Below are 12,004 nucleotides of genomic sequence, written 5' to 3' on the forward strand. Positions count from 1 at the left end.
GTTCTTAAGGACCATAAGGAGAGTATATTCCCTTTTTGTACTTCTCTTTTTGAAGGATGATCAAATCCGGGCCATTTTGGTATCGCAATGGTTTCTTCCTTCTTGAAGGGGGGTGTTTGTTTGCCTGAGTATTTGACAATAGTTTCTGGGATTATTTCCATGAGTTACATCACTTGTCCAAGTTTCCTCTTAGGGAGTCCTGTGGTTGGATACCATTATCTTACTTGTAGTTTTATTTACCCTCTTTACCCAGGATCAAGGGAAGACCTTCTCATTGACATAGAAGATGCAATCTTTGTGGTAACTGAGAGCACAGAACTACCCTCCAACCCAGATTTCTGTCATCTGTTTTCAATGTATTCTGCCCTGTAAGAGCAAACATTTCCTATGGTCTGAGGTTGAAGTAAGCAAGCACCAGTCTAGTAACTGGAATGCAAGCTTATGCTACACCATTAAATACTTCTCATGAATGATGAGTTCTGTGTGTTTTGTCCTTTCTACTGGGTGTCAAAACTGATGATCCATTTCTTTAAAGGGTGTGTTCCATGGTAGTAGTTTCTATTTTCGGTGGCCACCTTCGGAGCTCGCTTGAGCATTTCTATTGGAAATTGGTCCTGTGGCTAGTGCTTTTGCCTTATATATTACAGACATTTAGTATACATTAGTTCAGTGTATGCTAATGTGATCACTATGGTTTTTAGGTCACTGGAACTTATTGTTAAAATCATGGGTTTCTTGAAGTGGTCCCAGATTTATTTTGCGTTCTATGCCACTGAGTGGTTCCTGTCATCGGTTTGGTCAGATTATTTCTTTCTGTTGATCAAATTCAGAGCCACATTAGCGACATCATAAACATGATGGTGCTGCCTTCAAGTTAATTTTACACTTTGCCTTTGATGTGACTTGTAACTATGGGAGTATCTCTGTCACTAGTGATGCTATTAGGGTGCTGTTTCACTCGAATGTCCTTCATCATTTAATGCTGTAGTACAAATATAATGCAGCATTTGTCTGGATTCTGGTATTTATAATCGGCAGGTTGATGGATCGAAACAAAAGTATCCGGCCCGGAGGATGCGGAATCACCGCTGCGGACCTTCAAAACACCCACCGCCAGATTATGATGGCGGTGGTTTCAGCGGCGGACGGCAGGTCCATCCGCCGCTGATCCGCGGGGTGTTGGACGCAATTTGGTGGCGGTGTCTGCAAGTCACCGCCAGCCCAATTACGATGGGTTTGTAAACATGCTTTTCCGCGGTGAATTTACCGCCGTGGAAAAGCATGTGGACAATAGCTTCTGGGGGGGTCTTGTAGACCCCCATGGTGTCTGGGGTGGGGGGTGCACATGGGGGGTACCTATGGTACCCCCTGCATTTGCATGCACAATGAGGCAGGCACCGCGCGGTGCCTGCCGCTTTGTGCATGCAAATGCACAGCATGCATCTTTAATCTTGCGGCGGGTGCTGCTTAAAGCAGCACCCGCTGCAATGTTACATATACGGGATGTGACCGCCAGGGTGGCGGTCACATCCTAATTCCACCAGAGGGACCGCCGCTGCCCCTGCGGACGTTCCTCCATCTCGGGGGTGGCGGACGGACGCAGGTCCGTCCGCCATCCTAATAGGCGCCAAAGTAAGGAATGGAACAAGGGAGGAGATGAGGTCATGTTTAAATGTTTAGATAACTTACCAGTAATCTTCATTACTCCAATTCTTCCTTTCTTGTTCAAGTTCTTATATCCAGATGTCCTCCCATGTGAGGCTTCATTTGCGATCTTGCTTTTTTTGACTTAGTGTTAATAGGAAGGGTTTGTTGAAACCAATCCTTTCCAGGGACCACATAAAGCACATTAAGGGAAAGTGGGTAAACTCCCTTTTCAAGGGATTATTTCTAAAAAGAGAGCTTTTGTATGGGGTGTCGGTCAAGGAGACACAACTCTCGTCATAAAGTACTATGATGAGGAAGGAAGAATCTGAGTAACGAAGATTACAGGTTAATTTTCTAGACAGTCTAACATATGTATCTTTAAAAAGATACCACCAGTTCATTTTATCTGCAATGAGGTAGTGAAAGGTACAAATGTAAATATGCTAACAAAGATAGCTACCTGCTTATTTAACAATATTTTTATTTGGAGTGAGTATTCAGGGTACAAAGAATGCATGCGATTTGAAAAAGGTGCACACGTTATTGAATTTGTTTATTTGTGTTATATGCATCAGTGTGAGCAGCTCCTGGGAAAGATGTAGTTGGTGGAGCGTGCTTTGTATTTTCAGCTAGGGCAGAGGAATCACTATGATCAGCCCTGCAAGCAGCAAAAGGGAAAAAGGTTTAAAATTAAGCATAATGCAAAAAAAAGTTGGAAAATTCTTAAGATAATGTGTCAGGACTAACAGTTGTTTATTTGTTTGAAAAAAACACACATTGTTTCATAGCCTGAATTATTAACTTACCAAATTGCTTCCACATTTTACTCCATTTTGTGACATCGCAAAACCTTCTATATAAGCCGACTCAGGTAGTACAGTTTTGCAAGCTTTATAACGAAATGTTACGCCATATAAGGAAGATGTGTCGGATCCACCAATGCAATAAAGCTTGCCACACTTTATGCTGCTATTAAAATAAAATATAATATGATGGCAGAGATTAGTTGGAGGCAGAAGACAAATTTTTCAAAGAGCATTGTATTAAAACTGAACCTTGAATAATGTGTTTTTTTTGGGAGGGGTTAATATTTTTATCTTCATTACTATGATTCTTCCTTTAAAATATATATATATATATATATTTTATTTTTTTGCATAAACCAAAGGCAACAATACAGTCACACAGATACATAGTACATAAAGAATGGTACACAACAAGCATGGCAATGCATTCCTTCTAAAGATTGAGTCTTTTGCCACCAGGGGCAGATTTTCTACCAATGCTACCTTCAATGGACCCCAGCTTATAGTAGGCTCTTCACCACCCCCAGATCTTGTAACACTTATGGGGACAGCCTCTGATATCGTAAGTCATCTTCTCTGCTGCCATATAGAGGTCTATACCCCGTCTCCATTCATGTACGGAAGGTATCTTTTACACACCCCAGTACTTTCCCATGTCTCCTTTGGCCGCCACCAATACCAGTTTAAAGTGTGGAACATTAACATTTTTTGGGATCCCCAACAAAACATACTGCGGTCCAATCAGGAGTAACACCTCAAGCATGTCTGAGAGTTCCTGGACAATCGATTGCTTTCCAATAGGTTTGTAAAGGAGGGCACTCCCAAAGTGTATACATAAAGGGTCACATGTCATCAACATATCACAGTAACAAGTACGGGGTAGTGGGATGCACACCTTCTCTTTGGTAGCGTCATTTTAGTATCTCGTCATCAACGTAGTCTGTCAGTTCAACTTTATAGGCGTGCTAGCTTGCTCCGCGCTCTGTCCGGTTGCACTGCAATCAAATATTCACTGCAATCAAATATTCGCACGTGGGCACCACTTTTTGATCCCCTTCAAGCTGCACGGCCAAAAACAAATCCAATGAATCAAATTCATGAACCTCTTGCTCCACCAAGAGAGACGGTCTCTCTTGGTGGAGCAAGCAGGAGTATTTCAGCGGTGTGCACCGCGGAAGGGAGGACAATATGGTGAAACGTAAATGTAGCTGTTGATGAAGGGCTAAACCAGAGACAGATTTATACTTGTCATGATACACCCCTGAGGAAGGGAATCTTCCTGAAATGCATTGGGTGGCCGTTAATAAAACATGACATGTAGAAACAATCGGCATTTCCAGGCCTTCTTTGAACCAAATAGAATGGGAACGAAAATGAGTAAAATGAATTGAAGACAACTAAGACAGTAAAAATGTGGAAACATTATGGAGAAAATTGTTTAATATGTTTAGAGGTTCATGAATTTGATTAATTGGATTCGTTTTTGGCTGTGCAGCTTGAAGGGGATCAAAAAGTGGTGCCCACGTGCGAATACTCAACATATCACAAGCAATTCAGTGTAGATAATCTCCCAATGTTATGTAATCTGCAGTGGTCACAGTAGACCCTATAGAGTATATTGAATTGTATCAGGCATAGGCATGATTCAGTGGGAATCTCATGTGGGTGCATCAACGCCACTTCCCAATCTAGGTCTTCTAAATAGCCCACAACTTACTGCCACCTCTCTCTTAACTGGCCCACGTTATCTAGCATATTATTATTGATTGTTCCATAGGTTGTGGAGACTGCACCCCTTCCCAGTTCTTCCATTAATATTCACCCCTTGAGGGGGGAATAGTCAGGTATCGCTTCCCCCTCCAGCCCTTAAGCCCACCAGGCATTTTGCAGCTTTGCTTACTTAAAAAAGTGGGTCAGGTGTAGGTGGTATTCCCTCTTTGCCAAGGAGAAGGGCATAATGTCCCCTTTATTGAGAATATCTCCCACTGTAGAGATACCTATGGTATCCCACACCCCGAATATCATCAGTTTCGCTATCTCTCACATCCATGCCCCTTCCAAAGAGGGGTTCCCCTGGCGATTTTTTTGGGCCTAACCCAGTACCTATGTGTTCTTGTCCCAAACTGTCAGTGCGATCTGTGTTGCCGGAGGACGTTTCTGGAAACCCTTCCCCCATATAGATGGTGTAGGTGTGACCTTTACTCTAGCAGAGCCTAAATTTTGAATGGACCTGGTGGGCATAAATCCAGTTAATAATATTTATCAGGTGGGCTACCAATAGTACCCTTCGATATCCAGGAGCCCAAGCCCACCAATTAATTGGGCATGCATTAGTGTTTTGAACGATATTCTAGGGTGCCTCAATCCCATAGCAGGGTCCTCAAGTCACCATTAATTTTGGTGTGGGAAACTTGATAGTATGTTTTCTGGAGCAAATATAGTAAATTGGGAAGTGTAATCATATTAAATAGGGCTGCCAACCCCATCAATGAGAGAGGTAAGTCCCTCCACCTTTCAATGTCAGCCTGAAAGTCTGACAGCACCCTTCCTACATTGTGGCAGGAGCAACGTTTCTTTTGTGGTGTTACTAATATTCCCAGATATTTAAAGCTGTCTTCAGCCACCCAAAGCCCTCGTGCTAACGGCAATCGTTCTTGTATACTTTGCAGAGTAAAGAGCACTTATTTATCCCAATTAATCCTGTAACCCATGTGAGCCCCGTATTCCCTAATAGCTGAAAGAGCATTCAACAGGTCTGTAATGTATAGAAGTATATTATGGCATATAATTATATTTTTTCCTCCATCTCATCAGCTGCTGACGTTTTTAACCCCCCACCACCCTGGGGTGCAACCTCACTGCGCATGCCAGAGATTTTACTTTGAGGGCGAACATAAGCAAGGACAGGGGACATCCTTGCCTGATTTCTATGCCTATCGGGAATTCGTCTTACATCTTTTCATTTAACTTAACAGATGCAACTGGATTCTGGTAAAACACTGCCACCCACTTTCTGAATTGAGGGCCAAAGCCAAATTTCAGTAGCGTCTGTTTAAAAAAAGGCCAGTTGATAGTGTCAAATGCCTTTTCAGCGTCTAGGGAGAGAAAGACATGTGGCGTTGGACAGGTCTGCACTGTAGTCAGCCAATTACATTGTGCATCTCAGGTTCAGGATTGTTGGCTTGCATTACATAAATCCTGATTGATCTTGATGTACTAATACCCTGCAACAGTCAATGAGTAGCTATGACAGTGGCCTGTTGTTTTCTCTCAACATTAAGTAATGACGGGAGATAAGACTCACACCTATCCCTTGGTTTGTATTCTTTGGGGAGTAGCATAATGGTGGCCCCTGAAGACCTGGGGGAAGTTCCTCTGACTGCCGCCACCTCTCTGCCCAATTTCAGCAGGTGGGGTACAAGTAAGTTCATATAACACTTATAAAACTCAGCAGTAGTTTTCCCTGGTCTCGGCTTGGCTATACCAGCCTGTACCTTACTCAGCATTAGCATCTGTGTGTGCCAAAGTAGTGTACTATGGTATCTGAATCATGAAGCCGTCTGACCCTGCAGAACTGCTCATAATAACGATCAAACTCACCAACACTTAAGGCATCAGTGTTGCAATTAACGCCTGTTTCAGTGAGAATATCATGCACCCAACAAGCTTCCTGTTCCCACCTTCTTAGCCATGCCAGAACTCTACCAGTTTTGTCCCCTGTCTCGTATAGATGATGTAGTGTGACCATCATCTGTTTTTGGCCATTTATTGTGCCAAAACCCTATACTTCCATTGCAGAGTTGCGATCTGTCTAAGGATAAGGAAATCAGACTCCGATCCTGATGACCCATGAAGCTGCAGGATCCGGTTTTCTAGCTCCTCAAGCTCTGCTGCCTCCCTTCTCTTTTTCTGCACAATCACGTTCTGGGCTCTGCCGCGAAGAACAAGTTACTTACCTTCGGTAACGCCATATCTGGTAGAGACATAATCTAGCCGCAGATGCCTTACCTTTGAATTCCCAAGGCATCAGACTGGATCCTGGAGATTTATTGTTGAGCAGCACTCCTGCGCTCCAGTAGGTGGAGTTGGTCAGCTCCGCTGTTAAAATCTGGATTTTGGCATAAACATTATCGGCGCCATCTTGTCCTTTTCAGATCCATACGTTCGCGTAAGCAGCAACCATTTTGATCGCCATGGCCTCTCTGCCCACTCCCGATAGCCAGCGTCTCTCTCTCCCCCTCACTCCCCAGCCTCGCAAGCATCCCCGACAGCCCCCGGTCTCTCCTGCTTGGGTCATAAACGCACCTCCAGCGCGACCCTGTCTCCGAGCCACATCCCGTGCTGAACCCCCTCTCTTTCATCTCATTCATAGAACAGGCCCTTTTGATAACCTCTTCCTCCCTGCCCGATTGTCCAGCCTGACCCCAGGCCATCAACTAGCTCAACAGATGCAGTTTATTGCCCCCTACAGTAGGACCTCACCCCACATCAAAGGAGCGGGGATTAATCAATGCCTTCACACCCCTAGATCCGACCGATCGCCCACATTCCTGTTCCCAGCGGAATGTCCAGCTGCGCGATAGCCATCATGCTGAGATTTGGGTGGGGACCTCTACTGTAGATATGTGAGAACGGGCCTGAACCGGGGATTCCAAAGATGCCTTTTTGAACCTCAAAGCAATACCACGGATGTCATAAAATGTAATAAAGCCATAAACCTGTGTATAAGAGGCCAGGCCTCAGAGATGCGGTTAGAGCACCTCGAAACGATACCTCGTTGTCCGATCTGATGTGTTCTGCTCCATCGGAAATAAACTCCTGTTTCCTGCCTTCCAGTCTCCAGCGCCTGCCTCTTTATTTGGTAACCGTGAGTTGGGTGAGAGGCGGCTAACGCCGGGCAAACCTTGAAAAGGGGTAATCGACCTGATCTGCCTGACCCTTTTTCCACAATTGGCGTCCCAAACGTGGGGCCCATCAGCGACACGTGGATCCAGTGGGAGAGGTCCTGACGACGGAGTGAACGACTGCAACGATCGGGAAGTGCACCTGCCCGATAGACCCTCGTCTGGCAGCCGATCATCCGAACTTCACTGGTTCCGAGCAGACCTCTCTCGAGTGATCTACGGTCCTGACTGGGAACCATCAGGAGTGCCACGACAGGAGATAGAGGACGATCGGGCGCTGGAATCGGAAGACAGGAAACTGTCCATGCGGTCCGGGTAAGGTCGTGTAACACGACAAACTTTGAAATATTTGATTGATTGCTTGGAAAATACTAGTATTACTCTCCGAATTGTTGGTTCTCTTGGAGATTCTCTGTCTGCAAACGGAGAGGAATAGAAAGTATTCTCTCTTCCTTTGCAGGTAGTGAAGGGTAGGTAACGCAGGCTTTTGCCCCCGTTGTAATCCGTCGTGCCTATCTTTCTCCCCCACTGATTGATTGTTTGCCCGAACATTGTTTGTTCGAGGATTGTTTTCTCGAGAATTCTCTGTCTACAAACGGGGAAGGATAAAAGTATTCTGTCCTCCTTTGCAGATAGTGAAGAATAGGTAACGCAGGCCTTTGCCCCCGTTGTAACCCGTCGTGCGTATTTCTTTCTCGCCACTGATTGTTTGATTGAACGGACATTAATTGTTCGATATTGGTTCTGTGGAGGTATTCTCTGCTTACAAATAACGTGTAATAGAGATATTCTGTCTAGTCAATAGGTAGCGCAGGCTTTTGCCCCCGTTGTAACCCGTCGCGCCTATTTGATTCCTCATTTGATTGATTGATTGTTTGTCCGAACATTGACTGTTTGGAATTGGTTCTCTCTTTGGGTATTCCCTATTTGCGAATACTGTAGAATAGAAATATTCTGTCTAGTCTTCGCAAAGTAGTGAAGGATAGGTAGTGCAGACTTTTGTCCCCATTGTAACCCGTCATGCCTATCTTCTCCCCATTGTTCAGTAGTTGGTTCAGCCCGGGCCGCTTATTAGAGGTGGATCATCCAGCTCCTCTGGAGGGCACCCCTAATAAGGATATGTTTTTAAAGTGTGGACTAGTCGCCGTAGCTTATAGTAAGTTATGGCATAAATATACTAAAAAGGATCGGGAAAGTCAGTGGCCACTGATAGGATCCTTCGATGACGCAAAAATAAGCGTGCTGGAAACAGCCCTTTGTAACAATAAAACAACGCCCACTATGCTTGATAGTTTCCGCATGTGGCGCAAGGAGACGGAACAACGAAAGAAAAGAAACGAAGTCAGATTACAGAAAGAATTGCGAAAAGCAGCTCATTTAGCCACGAGCAAGTTGAAAGAAGAGATAAAGGAAAGAGAGGAAGCTAGACTGAAGCAAGAATTCGAGACATCGAGCCAATGTCCCGTTAGAACACCCTCTACGCTTTACCCTGAGCTACCTTCGAAGCAGCGAGCGAACGATGATCTACTGCTAGGTCCCCCGATCATCTACATGCCCCCTCCATACGCCCCTTCCCAACCTCTAGTGCAACGCACGCAACCCCCTAGCACAGATGAGAGCAGTGCCAGAGCCTCGGTCCTCACGGCCTCCGCGCCGGCCGAGCCCCTTGTACTCAGCGCAGCGCAAGCAGCAACATTAGATGAGCCCGAAACTGAGAAGAAAGACTCTGCTAGGCTCAATCGATTGAGTAAGGATGAACGGGCAGGGATTGATAAGATCGTAAAGACGCTAGTAGAGCGGAAAGAAAATGAAGATTACGTGACAGATATATGCAATACATATGCTGATAACCACAAACGAGACTTTGTTACACGTTTCTGTTATCACACCCTTAACTCCTATGAAGACCGGTATCGTAACAAAGGTCCTGAAAGCCTAACGACTCTGTATAGAAAAGTCGACATTGGAGAGCAGGGCGAGGGTGATGTGACGGACCTCTTCTCGCGCACGCTTGAAGTCTTCCGCCACCTCACTGAACAAAAATTAGAAGCCGACACCACGACCCCTGTAGCGACTGAACCTCAAACCGAGAGAACTGACACCATGATGCCAATAAGAGAAGCGGCACCTTATTGGGTCCCCTCACGAGGACAGGGAACACACGACGATATTAACCACCAAGATACGAGAGGGAGGGTAGTGTACAACTTGGTCTACCAACCCTGGGATCGGCAAGACATCCTGACTTTCCGAAAGTCCTTGCCCGATCTACGAAAGAACCCCACTGCCTTCTACACAGAATTAGGTACCGCCTTGGGTTCGACGATTATGACCCTAGCGGACACCGACTTGTTTTTCGGGCTATGTCTGCCAGCTGATGTGTGGAAGCAAATCCGGAAAGTCGACCACCTTGAGCTGTTCGGACATACCTGGTCACAACTCGATGGCATAGACAAACAGCGAGAGCCCGGACAGAAACCCTTGAAATCGATTCTAGACCTGCCAGACAAAATAGTACTAAAACTGAAAACCATAGTACCAGAAAAGAAGGTGGACTGGTCGATAGTAACGGCTTGCTGCCAGAAACCGCAGGAAGACGCCTCAGAATATTTCTCCCGGTTCGAAACGGTGTTCTCCGATTACAGTGGCCAGGACATGACCTCTGCGACCGGACATCACTTGTTCGTCCAGAACTTTGTAAAAGGCCTGACACCAGAAGTCTCGCAAAAATTGCAGACTAGTGAAAGTAGTTGGGCTGCCTCCAAACCCGCGGCTATCTTTCAGATGGCTCAATACTACGAACGGCAAAAGAACGAGAACGATAGGGCGACTGAGAAAAAGAAAAAGGACTTGAAAGAACGAGTGATGATTGCTCAATTGCAAGGAGTGACGACAGGAAGGGAACAGTATAGAGGAAACTACCAGTCAAATGCTCCTAGAAATCCACCCCTAAGAGACCGCACACCCGCACCCGGCGCTCCACGAACAGACCTCGATGAGAACCAGTGTGCGTTTTGCAAAGGATATGGGCATTGAAAGTCCCAGTGCCCGGTCCTGCTAGAAATGTACAAAAATAGGGACGCAAAAGACGTAGCGAGTGGGCCGAAAAATAGAGGACAGGGACGAGGGCACGCAAACGACGCCAGCAATGACAGATCAGGCAGACCGAACGCTTTTGACCACCCCCGACAGAACCAATGCCAGCAGACTGACTGTGACGATGCCCGCGACTCTGCATAGGACTGTCTAGGGCAAGGGAGGGATCCAGTCGAGCTCTATGTTGACCAGCAAGGTCCCTATGTCACCGCTAAGGTCCTAGGTACAAAGTCTCCATTTCTGGTAGACACTGGCGCGACACGTAGTGCGTTATCTAAACGACTGATTCCAAGGGCACCCTTGTCTGGCTCACACATAACATCAATAGGCTTTGATGGAACGCCCTCCACTAACCCCTTATCCGCACCGGTTTCCTTCGCCTTGGACAGTAACCCCACTGACACGACGTTTCTGCTTTCCTCCAACACCCCCGATGCCATTATGGGACTTGACTTACTGAAGCATGTCCGACCTACTATCAGGTGTTCACAGGACGGAGTTCGAGTCATTCTGTATGATAACCTGACTTTGCTCAGACCTTATCCCGCACGACACATGTTCTCCATCTCTGACACTGACGCATCCTTACTTGACTCTCTACCTCTGTATCTGTGGGCTAAAACTGACGCTGACGTAGGACGAATGATGATCGACCCCGTGCACATAACTGTTCGCCAAGATGCGATACTCCCAAAACTCCCACAGTATCGGATATCGCCCGAAGGTGAGAAGGCATTGGTAATGATAATCCAGTCCCTGGTAGAGGCAGGAGTGGTAGAGGAAGAAGTCAGCAATATTTGCAACAGCCCTATCCTACCCATTGTGAAGAAGCAGGGCGAGGGAGATGAGAAAGCGTACCGCTTCATCGACCTTCAAGAGGTCAACAAGGTAGTTGTACCTCAGTACCTCGTAGTCTCAGATATCGCCACCATTCTGACCCTGATTCCTTCCACAGCCACCACCTTCACTGTAATAGACCTCAAGAACGCTTTCTTCTCCATCCCATCCACCCAGACAGCCGCTACCTTTTTGGCTTCACGTTAAAATCCCGCTCATATAGATTTTTTAGAGCTCCCCAAGGTTACACAGAAAGTCCCAGCATCTATAGCCAGGCCCTCAAGAGACAGCTGGACGCCGTTCAGCTACCGGAGGGAGTGGTGTTGATACAGTACGTCGATGACATCCTTTTGGCGGCCGACACCACTCCACTTGCAGTCACAGCCACCATCCAACTCTTGCACTTCCTTGCGGAAAATGGCCACAAGGTCTCCAAGAGAAAGTTGCAATTCTGCCAACCCCAGGTCACCTACGTAGGCCACCTCTTGTCCAAAGACGGGAGAAAGCTTACACCTGATCAAATTCAGGCCATTCTAGAAACCCCTGTCCCAAAGACCCAGAAACAAGTCCGCTCCCTGGTAGGCCTCACCTCCTTCTGCCGGCAGTGGTTGCCAAATTTCAGCCTCATTGTAAAGCCACTACTTTCCCTACTAGCCAAAGATGTCCCCTTTCCACTCCCTTGGACCCCCGAATGCCAATCTTCCTTCAAAGAAC

At 46.3% G+C, this 12,004-nt stretch overlaps 1 protein-coding gene across 4 annotated transcripts in view; it reads right to left on the bottom strand.

Moving 5' to 3' along the window:
* Positions 1-12,004, bottom strand: part of LOC144791749 (disintegrin and metalloproteinase domain-containing protein 28-like) — a 3,662,699-nt gene that overhangs the window by 831,335 nt on the left and 2,819,360 nt on the right. For all 4 annotated transcript variants that reach the window (XM_078666520.1, XM_078666519.1, XM_078666518.1 and 1 more), the window contains one exon: positions 2,454-2,616. In XM_078666520.1, the coding sequence (XP_078522646.1) occupies positions 2,454-2,616 (163 nt within the window). The remainder of the gene's footprint in view (positions 1-2,453; positions 2,617-12,004) is intronic.

This window comes from Lissotriton helveticus, chromosome 11 (genome assembly GCF_964261635.1).
Source record: "Lissotriton helveticus chromosome 11, aLisHel1.1, whole genome shotgun sequence".
NCBI lineage: Eukaryota > Metazoa > Chordata > Amphibia > Caudata > Salamandridae > Lissotriton > Lissotriton helveticus.